This window comes from Myotis myotis, unplaced genomic scaffold, assembly GCF_014108235.1.
Source record: "Myotis myotis isolate mMyoMyo1 unplaced genomic scaffold, mMyoMyo1.p scaffold_m19_p_39, whole genome shotgun sequence".
NCBI lineage: Eukaryota > Metazoa > Chordata > Mammalia > Chiroptera > Vespertilionidae > Myotis > Myotis myotis.
In genome coordinates this window covers 582,355-601,826 of record NW_023416345.1, presented here as the reverse complement: position 1 = coordinate 601,826, position 19,472 = coordinate 582,355, and the positions used below count along the sequence as shown (strand labels likewise).

The 19,472-nt window shown below is 54.6% G+C and overlaps 1 protein-coding gene across 1 annotated transcript in view; it reads left to right on the top strand.

The window, feature by feature from the left end:
• LOC118653230 (CUB and sushi domain-containing protein 1-like) overlaps nt 1–19,472 on the top strand; it is a 213,225-nt gene that overhangs the window by 112,375 nt on the left and 81,378 nt on the right. Inside the window, exons 4-7 of the mRNA XM_036303903.1 lie at nt 1,479–1,591; nt 6,393–6,412; nt 6,981–7,145; nt 8,127–8,310. Coding sequence (XP_036159796.1) covers nt 1,479–1,591; nt 6,393–6,412; nt 6,981–7,145; nt 8,127–8,310 — 482 coding nt within the window. The remainder of the gene's footprint in view (nt 1–1,478; nt 1,592–6,392; nt 6,413–6,980; nt 7,146–8,126; nt 8,311–19,472) is intronic.

Here is a 19,472-nt window from a genome sequence, read left to right as displayed (position 1 = left end):
GTTTGGCTCAGTGGATAGAGCATCGGCCTGTAGACAGAACAGTCCTGGGTTCAATTCTGGTCAGGGCATATGCCTGGGTTGCGGGCTCGATTCCTGAGAATGGGCGTGCAGGAGGCAGCTGATACATGATTCTCTCTCATCATTGATGCTTCTCTCTTTCTCCCTCTCTGAAATCAATAAAATGTATATTTTAAATAATAATAAATAGTCAGTGTCTTGTGCGCAAACAGGCCCAGATTCCGGTCCCGTATTTCCTCTTTTCTCTCTAAAATGGTCTGCGTCGTGCTCATGCTCATGCTCATGATTCCTGTCCGTTCTCCACTGTGGCCTGAGGCAGCTCTCACTGCTAAAGCCTTTTCAGAAAACCAGGGCCCAGACTAAAGGCCGCACAGCGAGGACTGTGGAGGCGCCAGGACCTCTGCTCCCCGCACCTCCCTTCTTCTGCCTCCTCCTCCTACCTTTGAGGTTCGTTCTGATTACATCGGGCCCTCTGATAAACAGGGCAATCTCTCCATCACAAGATCTGTGACTTGGTCACACCTCCAGGAGGCCTTTTCCACGTGAGGTGACGTCACCGCAGGTTCTGAGAGGAGGCCGGACACTTCCATGGGAGGAGGCATTTCCACGAAGGTGTTCAGTGATTCTAAAAAAAATATATATGTACACAGCACACGGCATGCACACAGCACACGTCTTGTGGCACATAGCACGTGACACATGTCACACGTCACATGGCACACGGCACAGAGCATAAGGCACACCGCACACAGCACACGCCTCATGGCACACAGCACACAGTGCCCTTGGCTCCCGGGAGGCACGGACGCCCAGTGCCCACAGGTCCGCCGGCGGGAGTAACCCCTGGCTTGGTGCTGACAGCCGAGCCACACCGGGGAGTGGGCTGGTCTTCCGTCAGCTTCACCGGGAAGGACCTGCCTGATGTTTGAGAGGCCGTCCTGTTGAAGCTACTGCTTTCCCCAGACACGCTGTTCTTCCAGGTCGCAGCCCCTGGCCCGTTCTCATCATCTAAGACACGCCTGTCCCCACGTGTGGAGGGGCTGAGTCCTGATTGTGCAGACGGCGCTGCGCCCACTGCGTGCTGTCTATCCAGCACGGAAACTGCTTACTCGAGTCTCCTCCAGTGAAACCCTGGCTGAGGGTTCAGACAGGGAAAGGCCCGTTCTGTCACTTGTCTGTTCTCCCTCAGAGCCCATCACATTGCGGTTCTGGTGAAACAGTAAGACACGGGAGACAGTGCTCTCGCGTAAGTGTCGCTCATAAAGGAGAATTGGTGTCAGGTGTCTGAGAGCCCGCATCCCCGGGCACAGACCTGTGCGTCGGGCGGAGATGAGATCCCCCGATGGGTCCGGGCTGCACACGCAGCCCAGAGCGAGGGCGTAGCCGGCAGGGGGTTTGGCGCGGGTGTGACGTGGGCCGTTGCCCTGTTGGTTGACACGGCGTCTCTTCCTCTCTTCCAGGCTCACGGGCATGAACCTGCCCTCCCCCGTCATCAGCAGCAGGAACTGGCTGCGCCTGCACTTCACCTCCGACGGCAACCACCGGCGCAAAGGCTTCAACGCCCAGTTCCAAGGTAAGAACCTCCCTCGTAAGAAAACACGGAAAGGCAGCAAAGGATCGGCTGGGCCTTCCCCTCCCTGAGAGTGTAGGATTCTCCCGCTAAAGACGGGACAGGGGATGTCAGCTTGGGAATTCCTCTGTCTCTTAATGAACAGTTAGCGTGCGAAGTTCTGTGGATGGCAACCAGCGACTCACTTAAAACGCTTTCCTGCTGCAACGTGCGCTGTCCGTTTCTCTTGTTTTGCCGTAACTATTGCTAAGTTTTAGTCCAGTGATGGAAGACCTTTTGAGCCCGGCGTGTCAGCATTTTGAAAAACCCTAACTTAACTCTGGTGCCGTGTCACATATAGAAATTTTTTGATCTTTGCAACCATAGTAAAACAAAGGCTTATATTTTTGATACTTATTTTATATATTTAAATGACATTTAACAAAGAAAAATCAACCAAAAAATGAGTTCACGTGTCATAGGTTCGCCATCACTGTTTTAGTCATGAGTACTGGTATTCGTTTTAATTTCTCTACGCCTAACGGGGTAAATCTATGTCCCAGTGACCCGGTGATGTCTTACCCCTGCCCTGAGGCTGGTCTAGCACAGAGTCTGCATGAAAACGCGTAAGTGTGTCATCACGTGGCTCCTACCTCTAAAATATATTCGAAGGACATAAATCCAGTTCCCTGATCAGTTACCGATTCAGTGATTTGCCTATAAATGAACCTCAAAAACTGTACGGGGTTCTAGGTAGGGTTGATCTTCAAACTTTCCCTCCGTATCCAGTTTCTCATGTTTGTACCTGTACAGTGCTGTATCGTTTCCTGTGTGTTTCTAACAACCCATAATCCTCATCAATGCCTCGAAAAGAATGAAGTCTGGTAAGAGGTCCATTGAAAACAATTCCACTTTCATTTGCAAATAAAGACTGTGACTGTTCAAAAGTGAGATGGTTCCCCAAGCAACGTTCCCCAGTGTCCCCAAGACACGGCCTGGAGAACGTCCGTTCAGCTGAGGCCATGTTCTCTGACATGAGCCCCAAAGGCACCAGGATCCCCAAACGAGAAAACGATGGGCTGCCCGCCCACCCCAGAGCCTAGTGGGTCAGAAGGCCGGACGATTGGTAAGCGGCTTCCGTGAAAGGCAGAGCACCAGCCAGTCCTGCCAGCCCCCCAGGCAGATGGCAGCCCTGCTCCATTGGGTGGATCTGAAGCATGAATCGTAAGGAGAACGCCACCCACCGCCATGCAACCAGGAAGCTAAGTCTGTGTCCTGGTTTCCCAGCCACGGCCCCATCTCCTCCCAGGGCCCCGAAGGGTTGACTGGCGCCGACCTGGAAACTGAGGGGAGCAGCCCTCCGACAGCTCAGTGCCTCTGGCGTCTGCACAGGGATCCGGGAAAGGCCGGCAACAGAGCAGCCAACGCACGGAGACTAGACGTGGGGGATGCGAGGGACACGTGGCGACAGAAGGTGGCCAGAGCGTAACCGTGTCACCGGTGTTTCCAAGGACACATGCAATGACCGTGGTGAGCGGAAACATTTGCACACAAATCCAAGGAGACAAAAAGGCGCTTATTAGGACGTAATCTACACCTGGCTCCACAGTGATGGCTCCGGAAACCTCTGCAGCTGCCTTGGAACTTGGACTCAGGACCCCGTTTTGTTGTTGTTTTTCGTTAGCCCGTGGGCCTCGTTTCCCAGGGGCTCCAGGTCCAAGACCTGGGCGCAGCCGACTGAACACGGAAGAGTGGCTCCGTACTGCCCCCTGGTGTGAGGAACCCAGATGTTAGCAACAAGATAAACTGACCAGCACAGCAGCTCAGAGGCGTGGGGACATGGAACAGACTGAGGAGTTTCCGATGGAAGTCGGGGTAGGGAGTGGGGTGGTGCGAGAAGAAATTAACCAGGGAATCGACATGCATATTCGCCTGCCCGTGGACACAGACAGTAGGGTGGTGAGGGCCTGGGGCGGGGTGAGAACCAGGTGGGGGGGGGGGCAATGGGGGGAAGGGAGGCATCGATGGTACTTCAACAATAAATATTTTTTTTAAAAAAAGAGGAAGGAAACATGCACCAGAAGACCCTCAGGGCCTCCCTGGAGGGTGGCGATTCCGGTGGGAAGGCTGGGCATTGGCCGTCCTGACTCTGAGGGCAGAAGGACCCCGATGAATGGAAGCTTCCGGCGGGTCCCTGCTGAGCCCAGCACAGGCCGGGGGGCAGGGGAGGCGGGAGACAGAGCAGTAACTCCTCTGAAGTTCACCTCCAAGACCACGTGGTGCGGGGCTGACAGGTCCCTGCAGCTGCTGTCCTCCAGTGGCCACCGCGGGCCTGGGTTTATCCCGGGAGGCCAGTGGGAGGCCTTCTCCCCATAAGGAAAGAACATCGCTCGTCTCTCTCCCACCGGACGCACCCCAGGGAGCCCCCGCTGGCTCTGTGCCTGCATCTCAGGGAAACAAACCAGGAACAAAGCGCCCTTGTGGGCACCTGCACCGTCGCGAACAGGAAAGGCCCAGCGAGGAGCAGCCAGGACAGCACGAGGACACAGTGACCACAGCAGTGAGCACGCACCGCCTTCCCCAAACGCCGCCCCGTGTCCGTGCCTGTGCTCAGCCCCGGAATCCGAATCCCGGGCAATGTGGGAGGAGGGCACCTTTTGCAGAAAACACGCCTTTCCCTGCTCACGGTGCGTTTGCAACATCGGGGTCCCATTCACATCCGTGGTCGCTCTCGAGGCCATAACCATTCCATCGGGGTCCCATTCACATCCGTGGTCGCTCTCGAGGCCATAACCATTCCATTGGGGTCCCTTCACATCCGTGGTCGCTCTCGAGGCCATAACCATTCCATCGGGGTCCCATTCACATCCATGGTCACTCTCGAGGCCATAACCATTCCATCGGGGTCCCATTCACATCCGTGGTCGCTCTCGAGGCCATAACCATTCCATCGGGGTCCCATTCACATCCGTGGTCGCTCTCGAGGCCATAACCATTCCATCGGGGTCCCTTCACATCCGTGGTCGCTCTCGAGGCCATAACCATTCCATCGGGGTCCCATTCACATCCGTGGTCACTCTCGAGGCCATAACCATTCCATCGGGGTCCCTTCACATCCGTGGTCGCTCTCGAGGCCATAACCATTCCATCGGGGTCCCATTCACATCCGTGGTCACTCTCGAGGCCATAACCATTCCATCGGGGTCCCTTCACATCCGTGGTCGCTCTCGAGGCCATAACCATTCCATCGGGGTCCCTTCACATCCGTGGTCGCTCTCGAGGCCATAACCATTCCATCGGGGTCCCATTCACATCCGTGGTCGCTCTCGAGGCCATAACCATTCCATCGGGGTCCCTTCACATCCGTGGTCGCTCTCGAGGCCATAACCATTCCATCGGGGTCCCTTCACATCCGTGGTCGCTCTCGAGGCCATAACCATTCCATCGGGGTCCCTTGGAGAAAACAGGATCGCGAATGGGCTGAATTTCTCCGAAACCCTCTGTGGTCCCCGCGCTGCGCACGCCGCTGAGGGCGGCATCTCTCTACCAGAAGTCCCTCTCGGTCCAACACCCCAGTGGCTGCGGAGAAGGTTATCACTTCAGAAGCAAGGAACGCCTCGCTCTTCTCGGTCAAACAAGCAGCCACCACCATACAAATGTCCTTCTTCCCTTCCCTGATGTTTTCAGCTTTTATCTCTACATTTTTTATTCGCCAAATCTCACACTTTCTTCCTTGGCTTTTATCTCTCGTCACCCAATCATGTTACGGCAAAAGCAGCGGTAAGGTTGATTGACAGGTGCTGCTCCTCAAATGTATCCCCTTTCTAAGCAGCACTGGGAGCAGGCGAGGCGGCAGGTGCAGGGGCCGTGGACGTATCTGCATCTCTGTGCATGTGCTGAGCGCGTGGGCTGAGCGATTCATGTAGGACGCATTATTTTTTTTTAAATCAGCGGAAAATTGAGCCCATTCTTTCTGTGTTGCCTCCATCATTAATTATCATTAAATAATCACCTTGTTAGTGCCATCTGTCATCTCAACGTGTTGGACGACTACAAGATGGATTTCTGAAGGTGAATTAATCCTGGACAGCGGATGCCTCTTCCCGGTGAAGGAGCCTTCTATGTGCTGAGCTCTGGTTTTACGTACGTTTCCCGGCTGTTTATAAAAACACAGTTTTCACAGATTGCAAGGCCATTGATTCTTGTGGCTGATATATCACTTTGGAAGCATGTGTCGGAAATTTCCATTTTACAGAGGACACGCTGTCTCATAAATCATGGAAGAGCCTGGCCACGGATTTACATCTCGCGTCGACGCAAATAATTAGTGCTCCTTCCAGGCGATGGTTCTAACGACCATTGATTTCCCCGTTCACTCAAAATGATGGCCTTTCTAGACGATGAAGAGTGCCAGGCTGTTAACATGTGTTTTGGAAAATCAGCAGCTTCGTCTTTTCAGGTGAATTCCTGTTTGGATATAACATGTGCGTTCCCTGTGGCCCTTCTCTCTGACACAGGTTCTTTGGCCCCTCCTGGGCCACCAGACCTCCCGGTGCTGACGAACCCTGGCTGCCCATCCCCGAGGTGGAGGGCACCCCGCGCCGAGGGCTGAGCGGGGTCACGGTCGGAGGATGAGCTGCCTGCAGGCTGTGGCTGCTCCGGCCACACGGCTCTAGGCTCCCGTTGGACAAACACCTTTGGCCCCAAACCCTCACCTTCTGCACAGTGTGACCTCAGGCTGGCCGTGTAGCGGGGGTTTCTTAGACCGTCCCCACTTGTCCTGTGGGAGAGGGTGAAGCAGGTGTGATGCGGGTGTGCCTCTCAGGGCAGTCAGACACCGTGAAGGTGAGACTTCACCCCGAAGAGCCGTGTGGTGTGCACCAAGGCAGGACAGAGAACCTGCCTCTATTTCAGGAGCACTTTGCTGACTAGACATCGGGTAGTTTCTTGCTGACGCTGGACCCTGTGTCTGAGGCGGAGTGTGCGATTCCATTCATGAGAGCCGGTGCATCGATGGCTCAACACCTCACCCAGAGGCCGCCTCGGGGAGCAAATGAACTTCTGAGTTCGTTCCAGGCTTTTAATTCAAAGTGCTTTCGTGTTGTGGTTTATTTTTAAAGTTTTGTTTAAAATGTTAAGACCTGCCACATCTCCGCCATTGCACAGAAACCACTGGCGCCAAGGCCTTCCTTTCTCTCCACGTGGCGCGAGTGAGGCTCACGCTGGTGCACCAGAGCCCACGGCGTGGTCAGCAAAGACAGAAGTGACGTGGAGTGAGCTGTGGCCGGGCGGCGAGCTGCGCTCTGGGGCTCCAGGAGCACACAGGCTCAGAGGGCGTCCTGCGCTTCCATTGGCTGCCGAGACCAGGGCTCTGGCTCTCAGGTGACGAGTGCTCAGTGCCCTCCCTCCTCAGCTCCTCTCTGTGACTGGCGGCCGAGCCCTCGGGTCTGCAGACCAGTTAGTTTGCAAGATGCTGGCATTCACCCCGGTGGCAGCGCGGGCGAGTGCAAGCGTCACCCTGGGCTCCGCACAGTCCAGGAGGCTGTCGGCCCACGTTGCCAGCAATTACTCAGGGAAGGTGAGATCACGGTGTGTGGGGGGGGTGTCTCCTCCCGCCACTTCTGCCGAGATCGCTCCTCCAGGCGTCCCCCGCAAGGGACATCGAGCTCCATCCCAGCTCCATCGCGCCCTGAGGCAGCCGGTCAGCTTGACAAGGCACAGGCCATGGCACTTGTTCCCTCAGTCACCACGCTGAACAGCGAGGCATTGCCTCCTGTATGAGTCACCCAACCAATAACAATAATACATATACGGGGTGTCCCCAAACGCGTTACACACTTTGAATAATTATGAAGGCAGTGTTTATTTTAAAAAATTTTTTTTTATTGATTTCAGAGAGGAAGGGAGAGGGAGAGAGAGAAACATCAGTGATGAGAGAGAATCATTGACCGGCTGCCTCCTGCACACCCTCTACGGGGGATCGAGCCTGCAACCAGGGCGTGTGCCCTGACCAGGAATCGAACCCTGATCTCCTGGTTCATAGGTTGACACTCACCACTGAGCCACACTGGCTGGGCCACAGTGTTTATTAAAGTACATTTCAGTTTCAAAATTGAGCTATCAGCTGTTAAAGTGTGTATACATTTGGGGGACACCTTGCATTAAGAATATGTAAATCAGATACAGCCAGCATACTGTTAGCCTGGGCTGTAGACCAATGATTAATCACCACTGTCGCAGCCTTCAGGAGCTCATAATGGAATTAGTGGCTCTCAACATATTTGGGTCAGATGCTCCATTGAAAATGTAGCAAAAGCTACGAATTCTCTCCATCCATCCTAGACTTCACAGGCATTTTTATGAACTACAGGTTTGCCTGACATCCTGGGGTCACAGTGGGATTTCAGGTAAAGAATTGTGTGTATTTATAGCCACACAGGGTTAGAACGCGCACTCTTAGCGGTGGGCCGAGGAAGACGCGTGTGGAGTGGTGGTGGATACAGACAGGTACAGAGGCGGGTACAGGCACACGGCGTTTTTGACAGGTGTCTGTCGGTAGAGCCGGCGACAGTGTGACGAGGGCAGCGATGGGCCGTGGGTGGATGTGAAGCTGAGGAGAAAGGAGAAAATTTACCCTGAAAAGAGCAATCTGGGAGGTGAATTGGAAAATCGCGAGCGCTTGGAAGAGGTGGAATTAGGTCTGACATTTGTAGAAGATGATGGAAAGGTGTGTGGGGGCCAAAGTGTGACTGACACACACGTTAAGGAACTGGAACCAGGCCGTTGGGGACGAGGTGGTGGAGAACGCCTGGGCCGGGGAGGCCTCACAGGGGGGCAGCGGGGGCAGAAATCAGCGCGTCGTCGCCACGGATAAATGCCCTACGGAGGGCGCTCTGTTCTTCCAAGGCCGGCGACATTCAGAGAGCAGGAGGCCAGGCAGGGCTGGTCCCCCGGGGCGGGGCGGAGACCCTCCTTACTTTTCATTCGGAGGAAGTGTCCTGCCTGCATTATCCGACTACAGTGCATAATTCAGGTTTTAACGTAGAGCTACTGCTACAGTCACAGTGCTGAGCAGAAATACGTCTACTTTACCAAGAACCGTAAACACGGAAATTGTAGCCCATTTTTAAAAAAATATCTTTTATTTATTTATTTATTTTTTTACAGAGAGGAAGGGAGAGGGATAGAAAGTTAGAAACATCGATCAGCTGCCTCCTGCACACCCCTTACCAGGAATGTGCCCAGAACCGAGGTGCATGCCCTTGACTGGAATCGAACCTGGGACCCTTCAGTCCGCAGGCCAACGCTCTATCCACTGAGCCAAACCAGTTAGGGCAGCCCATTTTATACACTGAGATTCTGGTACGACCATTGCCATGTCATGGGAAGTGAACAGTGAAATGTTTGCCTTGAGACTTGGGTGAGAAAACTGAGCCATGGCCCACTTGGTGTGGCTCAGTTGTTGAACGTCGACCTATGAGTCAGGTGGTCACAGTTTGATTCCCAGTCAGGGCACAGGCCCAGGTTGCAGGCTCCATCCCCAGTAGGGGGCGTGCAGGAGGCAGCCGATCAGTGATTCTCTCTCATCATTGATGTGTCTATCTCTCTCTCCCTTCCTCTGTCTGAAATCAATAAAAACATATTTTAAAATAATAATAATAAATAAAAACATTTGAAAAAAAGAAAAAAGATGACCTTGAACCAGCCTTAGACACCCTGACTGATACGCTGTCAGCTCCCAGGAGGTCCCGAGGCCGCGTGCCCTGGGCCAGCACCGGGCCTCCTTCCTTCCTCAGCCTCCCTGTGGACTGCCCACCGGCAAGATTTCCTGAGTCAGAGGGGAGACGCTCTCGCTGCGGAGCCACTGCCCTCCTGGGAAGGAGGAAGCGGGTGGTTCGAAGCTGGGTGGGAGCATGTTGCACGCGGGCAATTCAAAATCAACATTTAAGATGGAAATCCGTCCATTCTTAGGATGGTGGGTGCGTTCCGGACAACCCATGCTCAGAGCCCCCCGCGGAGCTGCAAAGGCTTGGTCTGGCGAGGAGCTGGCTCAGCTGAGCGCCCGGCTGCCCCTTGGCCCCTCGGAGGCGATTCTCATGATTCTTTCTGTTAGGACGGCACCGTCATCTGTAAAAACCTCCTGATTGACTGTTTCTTAGAAAATTCCATTTGGATTGCAATTTTCTAATTGACAAAAAGCCTCAGAACCCAGGTAGGAAGTAGTCACTCCACTGAAAGCATTGAAAGCATTACTGTAAAGCCTTCGGAAAGCGACCACTGGGGCGAACTAAAATTACACAAATTTAAACGCAGTGACATTCACACCTTTGCTGCATTTCTGTTCCTCCGACGAAGCAGCGTTTTGTAGGTGGGTCTGTTTTTCCACAACTTCTTTTGTGTCTCATGGGTCCTTCCATGGCACCCGGGGTGTCCAGGAGAACGTTCATGACGGGAATTCTGGAGATGAAAGCGCTTTGGCATGAATTTGTCTCCACTTTTTAAAGAAAATGCCATTATCGCCCCAAGACCGGAGGCAACATTCTGTACCTCCTGGGACTCGTCCAGTGACCTACCTCTCTGAATTGCCCCTAATGTAATATGTCTGCACTTTTATTGCTAAAAAAAGGAAAGTATTTTAATATCGCACCCCTTGATCTGAACTGGCTATACTATCTACAGATCTTGATGTGTGTGGATCATAACTTAATACTTATTAATACATCTTGCACCGTTCAGTGTCTTTTTAATGTTCCTTTTCCAAATCTCAAATGACTAGCAATTTTCTTTGCCTGGGCAGCTCTGTTCTCAGAGCCGTTCCTTGTGAAATGAAGTTTGCACTCGGATGATTACTCTCTGGGTCTTATTTCATTAGCGGGTTTTAATCTGATGACTTCTAGGCGGGAAGCATGTGACTCCTCAGGTTCATGTAATTTTCTCAGCAACAGGTAGTCAAGAAGCGGGACAGGTCCTCCGTGCAGCGTGGCTAGCGTTTACCAGGCAGGTATTGCAAAGGAAAAACGAAATAACGTAAAATAAAACTCAGGGGCCATCCAGAAAAATGTCAGGTTTGCTAGTTGAAGGATCGATATTTGAAATGGAATTTGTGGACTGGCCCGCTCCTAAGCCGTCAGTTGTACATCCCCCAAGGGGCCTGGGCTGAGGGACCCCCCACCCCGAGTGCATGAATTTTCATGCACCAGGCCTCTAGTCTTAAAATAAAAGACAAGTCACACTCATAGGAACGGAGAGTGGAGGCCGGTTGCCAGGCGCTGGGAGGTGGAGAGCATAGACTCCCTGATAAAGGGCAGGGCCTTTGTGATGAGAGGAGGGAGCGCAGACGCAATGCACAGCCTGTGACCGCGTTTCCAACACTGCACTGCTCACTGGCACCTGGCTAAGTTAGATCCCACCTGGTCATAGCACAAAGAAGGAGAGGGAACCGCACGGATGGGTGTGCTGGTTGGCATGAGGTGGCCATCCTGTCACGAAGCTCAGGGAGAGCAACACAGCATGTCTCACCTGGCCAGCATGGCTCAGTAGTTGACTGTCCACCCAGGAACCAAGAGGTCATCAGTTTGATCCCTGGTCAGGGCACATGCCCAGGTTGCACACTCTGTCTACAGTTGGGGGCGTGCAGGAGGCAGCCCATCAATGATGTTTCTGCAGCCAAGGTCCATGCCCTTGACTGGGAATCGAACCCGGGACCCTTCAGTCCACGGGCTGGTGCTCTAACCACTGAGCCACAGGCTCGGGCCCTGCAACCTCCCTCAGGTGGTTTAGCTGTTTCTGATGAGAATCTCCCAGGACGGGCACTCCCTGCAGAGGTGAAACACAAGCCAGAGTTGAAGGACACCCTCACTTTGCAAAGGTAGGCGAGGCCGACAGCACCACGTGGGTGCTCCCGTAGCTTTAAGGGGACCCTGGTGGCCAAGCTTTCTTTTCTCCTTGGATTTCCAATGACTCAGGCAGACGCGGGAGCTCCCGGGAGTGCTGGCAGAGAACCTGATCTTCACAGCACGGCCTAAGTTTGGAAGGTGGAGGCCTGGGCCTGGGCAGCTGCACTCCATCTTCCTGGGCCGGGCAAAGGGCTGGTGGGCAGCCAGGGTGGCGGGAGAAGCTTAGCCACCGAGAGGGGCCCCCGGGACGCGGTTTGCGTTGATGTGGAGGGAAGGTGCTGCCCACATAAGGGGCTCCGTTAGGAGAGACCAGCCACAGAGCACGGAAAGCGGGGAAGGTCTGTACGGGGAGTTTGGCAAAGCCAGTGGGTTGCGGGCTTGATCCCCAGTAGGAGGCGTGCAGGAGGCAGCCAAGATGGTGTATAAGAATTTATGTTAGCATCGCCCTTTAATTTAATTCCAACTCAATCCCAGCGCCTGTTCCTAAAGGAGTCCTGGAGATTAAGAACTGAAATTCTCTAGGAGGACGGATTTAGGTCGGACGGGGAAACTGGGCCGGTGCCACGCTGAGGTCTTTTTCCGGAGGAGAGGCAGGCCCGTCTCCCCTGGCGGGATGTAGGGACGGGTCATTACTGCTGATCGGCTTATCGCTGGAGAGAGAGAGAGAGGTGATTATCCCTTCAGAGAGCAGCTGTCTGTGATAAAGTCGGCAAATTCCTTCACAGGAGGTAAAGGAAATGCAATTTTCAGTGAAGCAAAAACAGCCCCATTCCCATCCGATAGAAGGTCAAGGTGGAGTGGGTGCTCACGGGGGCGTGAGTGCTTTATGTGAATTAGTGCAGACCCTGGGGCCACGAAGGCCCTTTGCTCCATCCCCCCTGGGTGGGCCCCTCCCCCAGTGGCCCAGGGGAGGGCCTGCTTCCCTGGGGAGAGTGACCTTGCGGCTCCCTGTGAAGCTGCCCAGGTGGCCGTTCTCACCTGCCCGGCCTCCCCTCGCCTCCCTGAGATCATCCGCCACCTGGTTGCCACGTATCGAAAGCTCAGCCGCCTGGGAGGTGGTGGTGATATCACACCACGTGGGATTAGAACTCTGAGAGTAATAGGAAATTAAAGCCTTCTGCCCAAGGACCTCGAGTTATTAATCCAGCATGACATTTTACATAAGTGAGTCCAGTTGGGATAACGTCTGGCCTGGTTGGGAGAAAAAGAAATATGACCGTCATCCAGCCCCTAATGAAGCCACGGGCCTGGAGAGCGGTCAGGGGCTCCGCCAGTCACAGGGAGGGGCAGGCCCTCCTCTGGGGCCTCCTGAGAGAAGCACGGAGGAGCCCGTGCTCATTTCCTGGTGGTTTTCTCGCCTGGGAATCACACCTGAGCCTGTCCGGGCTTTATCCGGCGGGCAGTCTGCAGGGCGTCACAGGACGGAGAGCAGCAGGAATATCTCCACGGGGTGCCATCGGCCGGGGCCAGGGAGGTCTCTGCAGGCCCGGAGCTCATGCCACTCAGGAAGCCCGGGGCGCGGCTGGAGCGGGCAGACGTGGGGGGAGCTGCAGCTTCAGGGGGCACTGCAGAGGCCTGCCCACCAGTGGTGCAGTCTGCGCCCTGTGTGCCTCCTACAGGGATCACGAGGTTATTTGTTGAAGTGCGATAATGAGGAAACTGTATCCCGACCTGAGAGCGATGGTGTGAAGGGTTTATTGGGAGTGTGTTTACACGTGATAATGGTATTAGACTCATTTATGCTGGAAAGCATCATGATTTTTCCGAGATGCATGCTGACGCATTTATGGGCTTGTGGATTGATGTTCTGATATTTGCTTCCAAACCAGCTGGGTTGGGAGGGACGTTTGTATAAGATATACCTAAAAAAAAAAGAAAAAAAAAGAATAGCTACGAGTGGTAATTACTGCAGATGAGCAATGGGTATATGTGGGGGCAGGACACTTGTATCTGTGACTTTTTACGTCTGAAGTGACTGTTTCATGCAATAAAGATAAAGAAAACAGCAACCCCTGCAGCACACAAGAGGAAAGCAGTCAATCACTCCCGTCAGCTGCCTGGACGCCCGCTCTCCTATCACCTGCAGCATATTGTCCTTTGCACCCTCACAATATAAATGGAGTTGTTTGTGAGCGTGTCACAGCATCAGGGTGGGGGCTGCGCCTCCCAGTGAGCCCCAGCTTCTTCCAGGAGGCGGAACGAGGGGGGGGGGGGGGGAACGAGGGGAGGGGACTAGGTCTGTAGATGGAAGGAGGGCAGTGCCTCCTGGGAGAGGGGTGGATGCCAGGGAAGGCCACTCCAGGCGCAGTCTCGGCTTCGGGGGGGGCGGGGGGGGAGGGCAGAGGGAGCATCTGTAGGGCTGAGAGCTCTCGGTGTGCAATTCAGTGGTGGGTGCAACCCATCCAGTCTCATCGCTGCCGCTAACAGGTGGTCAGAGTCGCCCACAGGCCTTCGAGGGAGAGCGGCTTTGGGAGCCACGTGGGCGCGTCCTCTGCTCCCACCACCCAGAGGGCTGCTCTGCCCGTGCTCAGTGGAGACCATCCCAGAGAGTGCGAACCCACCTACCTAGTCGTCAAGGAGCCTGGGGGCATCAGGAACCCAACTAACTAGTTATCCAGGGGCCTGAGGACACCAAGAACCCACCTAACTAGTTATCCAGGGGCCTGAGGACACCAGGAACCCACCTAACTAGTTATCCAGGAGCCTGGGAGCATCAGGAACTCACCTAACTAGTTATCCAGGGGCCTGAGGACACCAGGAACCCACCTAACTAGTTATCCAGGGGCCTGAGGACACCAGGAACCCACCTAACTAGTTATCCAGGAGCCTGGGAGCATCAGGAACCCACCTAACTAGTTATCCAGGGGCCTGAGGACACCAGGAACCCACCTAACTAGTTATCCAGGAGCCTGGGAGCATCAGGAACCCACCTAACTAGTTATCCAGGGGCCTGAGGACACCAGGAGCCCACCTAACTAGTTTTCCAGGGGCCTGAGGGGCATCAGGAACCCACCTAACTAGTCGTCAAGGAGCCTGGGGGCATCAGGAACCCACCTAACTAGTTATCCAGGGGCCTGGGGACATCAGGAACCCACCTAACTAGTTATCCAGGGGCCTGAGGGGCATCAGGAACCCACCTAACTAGTTATCCAGGGGCCTGAGGGGCATCAGGAACCCACCTAACTATTTATCCAGGGGCCTGAGGGGCATCAGGAACCCACCTAACTAGTTATCCAGGGGCCTGGGGACATCAGGAACCCACCTAACTAGTTATCCAGGGGCCTGGGGGCATCAGGAACCCACCTAACTAGTTATCCAGGGGCCGGGGGACACCAGAAACCCACCTAACTAGTTATCCAGGGGCCTGGGGGCATCAGGAACCCACCTAACTAGTTATCCAGGGGCCTGAGGACACCAGGAACCCACCTAACTAGTTATCCAGGGGCCTGGGGACACCAGGAACCCACCTAACTAGTTATCCAGGGGCCTGAGGACACCAGGAACCCACCTAACTAGTTATCCAGGGGCCTGGGGGCATCAGGAACCCATCTAACTAGTTATCCAGGGGCCGGGGGACACCAGAAACCCACCTAACTAGTTATCCAGGGGCCTGGGGGCATCAGGAACCCACCTAACTAGTTATCCAGGGGCCTGAGGACACCAGGAACCCACCTAACTAGTTATCCAGGGGCCTGGGGACACCAGGAACCCACCTAACTAGTTATCCAGGGGCCTGAGGACACCAGGAACCCACCTAACTAGTTATCCAGGGGCCTGGGGGCATCAGGAACTCACCTAACTAGTTATCCAGGAGCCTGAGGACACCAGGAACCCACCTAACTAGTTATCCAGGGGCCTGGGGGCATCAGGAACCCATCTAACTAGTTATCCAGTGGCCTGGGGACATCAGGAACCCACCTAACTAGTTATCCAGGGGCCTGAGGACACCAGGAACCCACCTAACTAGTTATCCAGGGGCCGGAGCGACATCAGGAACATTCCCACCAGCCGTGCCCGAGGGCTCCCTTCCCTCCACATCCTCCCAGCACGGGTTTGTTGGTTTGTTGGCAGCCATTCTGACGGGTGCGGGGATACCGCACTGTCGTTTTAACCTGCATCTCTCTGATGGTCAGTGACGTGGAGCATCTTTGCGTGTCTCCTGGACATCAGGGAACATGTCCTGAGATGCACATGCCACCAGGTGCCGAGGGGGCGCCCACGTCACTGACCCCGTGGGCCTCCCAGAGGGTGTGAGGGCCCCCAGACACACAGGCACATGTTGAGGGCAGCAGCCTTTCGGGTCCTGGACCTTGTGGGGCCCCTGGAGGCGGTGGATCCCGGCTCGGAGCTGCAGCCTCTCTGTCCTCTTGCTCCAGCCGCAGGGACCTCAGCCTCAGCTCCCCGTGTAACGGGTCACACCCAACAAACCCACACCCAGGGCGTGCGGCCAGCGCGCTCCGTGCCCTGGAGGCCGCCCCATCGCGGGAGGGAGATTTCCATCGGTTCTTCTGAACGGAGACTCAGTTAAAAGGTTACACTCTGCCTAAGGATCTGACGAGAAAGCCTAACCTGGAGGATTTCCTCACATCTGGAACCAGAAACATCTGTCAGGGCAACTTAGAGGGAACGTTGCCCCCACACGCCCACTTCCTGCTGGAGTGACACCCCTCCCCTCGGCCGCCCTCGGGTTTCTCTCTGGGAAGTCCTGGGGGGTTCCGGGTCTCGTTTATAGATCAGGTGAGTTTCACAGACAAGGAAGCGGGTTCTGTACGTCCGAGAGGGATGGCAGCCCTGTCTCTGGTGGGGACTTACGGCCCCGTCCACATGGGATGCCTCGGTGGCTGTGGTTTCAACCTGTTAGAGCTGCTTTCAGGTTCCCTACGTCAGTGGTTCTCAACCTTCCTCATGCCGCGACCCTTTAGTACAGTTCCTCATGTTGCCGTGACCCCCAATGTCATTGTTACAGATTGAACATAATTAACGCATAGTGATGAATCACAAAAACAAGATGTGATTATATATGTATTTTCCGATGGTCTGAGGCGACCCCTGTGAAAGGGTCGTTCGACCCCCAAAGGGGTCGCGACCCACAGGTTGAGAACCGCTGCTCTACGTCGATGGAAGGTCGATGCCATCATATTAAAACCCTTGTCTTCAGATGTGTGCCTTGCAGCATCGCAAAGGTCTGTGTGTGACCCGCACAGCAGCTGCTCGCCTGCCTGTCCACCCTCCCGCCTGCGAACGGCACTAACCCCCGAGCTGCCCGGGTCCGGTGACCTGGGCGCTAACCCCTGGGCTGCCCGGGTCTGGCGATGAGGGTGAGGAGGAGAAAGGCTGTGTCTATAGCATCAGTGGGGTTTGCATTTACCGCGATGCCTGTGGAACTTGTCAGTACTAACCAGACTTTACTCTCCGATTCCTCGCGCGGCGCCTCCCAGAAAGCGCCCGTAATTAATTTCTCAGCGACGCGCTGACAGGCGCTCACAGAGAAATGTTATTATTCCCACGTAAGGAGCATCCCATTCCGTCCTTCCTTCACCACATTGAGTTTGATTTAATGGAAGCGAGGAGGCTCTGAACGCGCTGGGGAAACAGCGCAGTAATAGCACGTACACAACAGGAATAATTAACGCAAAGTGGGGAAGAGGAGACACGTTTACATTGGAAATGCCATTGGGCCCGCCTGTGGCCCAGGGGTGAGCGCCCAGCTCAGAGCCAGGTCACGGTCGAGGCCGGGCAGGGCACATGCGGGTTGCTGAGGGGCGAGGGTCAGGGCTTTAGCGGACACAGCTGGGGAGGAGACACGGTGGGGGTTATCCAGGCGGCACTTTTATTTTCTTCCTGGTCATTTTTAGGTTTTTCCCAAATTCTCGGGAATGTACAGGGAGTAGCATAATCATAAGGAAAGTACCTGTAGGAAAGTAAAACCTCCATGCGTTGTGGCTTCGGGCATATCTTTCGCTGTAAGAGGATCGATATTAGTAAACATTCAACTCAGGTCTAAGCAAATTGCATACAAATTCATCCAACGATTAGTTAGGCGATGGTAAGTTCTGACTTGGGAGGTGAGCGTTTGAGGAAGCACACGGGTGTGTAGAACAGTTCCAGTGTGACGTCACATCGCAGTCGCACGCTGTAGGGAAGAAAAGCTAAGCTGTGTGTGTGGTGAGAGCAGGCGGGAATCTGCAGGAGGCAGCGCTCCCTGGTGAACCGCGAGCAGGAGCCGGCTGAGCGGTGCCCGCCCATGGGGCTGAGCCGCCCTGGGGCGCCCCCTGGGCCGGCACTGACCCCCGCAGCTGGCGTCTCTCTGTGGGTCACTGTGATAACTGCGGATCCTGCACGCTGAGGCGGAGGGGGTGGGGGTATAGAAAGTGCGTGCATACTGCCGCATGCACAGTATTCCTAGACACATTGCGCATTCGTGGTAACATGATGACATTCCCTTCGGCTGCCGTCCTCCCACTGGATGTGCTGTCCAGGGGTGACGTGGGCACGCGAGCTTGACGGCATCAGGTGCTAGCACATCGCAGGGCGACACGCGGCTGTGGACAAGGGCGGCCAGGGAAGGAGGAGGAAAACCGAGGGAGTGGTCTGGTGGCAGGTGCGGGCGGCCCAGGGGAGGGAGCCTGGGGGTTCACTGTTACTGCTGGCATGTTCCCTACGAATAATTAGCATCTATAATCATAAAGGTGTAATATGCTAATTAGACCGGACGTCCTTCTGGATGACTTTCTGGACGAAACTGCCGTGGTGGGGGGCCGAGCCCCTTGCACGAATTTCATGCATCGAGCCTCTAGCACAGTGGTTCTCAACCTTCCTAAGGCCGCGACCCTTTAATACAGTTCCTCATGTTGTGGTCACCCCCAACCATAACATTATTTTCGTTGCTACTTCATAACTGTAATGTTGCTACTGTTATGAATTGTCATATAAATATCTGATATGCAGGATGTATTTTCATTGTTACAAATTGAACATAATTAAAGCATAGTGATTAATCACAAAAACAATATGTTATTATATGTGTGTTTTCCAATGGTCTTCGGCGACCCCTGTGAAAGGGTCATGCGACCCCCAGGTTGAGAACCGCCGCTCTGGCAGGCAGTTACAGTTCATTGGTGGCAGTAGGAGAGTGGACATCCCTCCGGCGTGCCACGTGGATGGAACGTCTTTGGCCTGGAGGGGCTTTCGTGGCATTCTGACAATCCTCTGAGTTCATCGGTTCAGTAAACAGGCTTGCAGTTTTAGCTACAGGACCAGCTTCTCCGTCACTGGCGGTTACGTAAACGTTTCCTCCGTCTGAAGTTTCTCGAGGGCCCCTGTCCCCGCGGACGGCAGTTCAGTTTGTTTAAAGCAGTTTCCATCCCGGCTTTTCCTTTGGAAATTTTTGAGCCGTATTGTGGGGAAAGCAGGGCTCCGGGCGCCGGGTCACGTTCCCTGGCGCAGGCAGCTCCGGGGACTGCAGATTCTCAAACTACACAAGGAACGCAGGTCTCACCCCAAGCGCCACACCATGGGGAGGCTGGAGTGAGGGCAGCTGATGCAGAAAAAGAGGGAGGGAGGGAGGGGGAGGGAGAGAAGGAGAGAAGGAGGGAGGGAGAGAGGGGAAAAAAGTAAATGAAACAGAACAGCTGTCCTCCCCATGTGTAGTTATCCTGTTTTTCAGCCTTTCTTGCCCGCAATCTGCAGGCATTGCCCCACAGTGTCCCTTCGTCTGTGTTGCTATAAGGAAGGAGGGCGGCTTATATGCTGGAAGTTGTTGAATCTGAGTTATGGAGACATGATCCCAGTCAGGGCAGACAAGTGAGTCTCAGACAAAAACATGAGCATGTGTGGAACCTTCCCTCAGAAAACACAGGAACAGAGTGAAAGGAAACAGAAGAAATTAAACAAACAAATAAGAACCTGGCCTCTGGGCTGATAACACCGAAGCTTGCAGGGGCCCCGCCCCAGTTCCTCCTTGGTGGGTGGAGGCGGGACCAAGGGCTCTTATCTGTCAGGACAGGGAT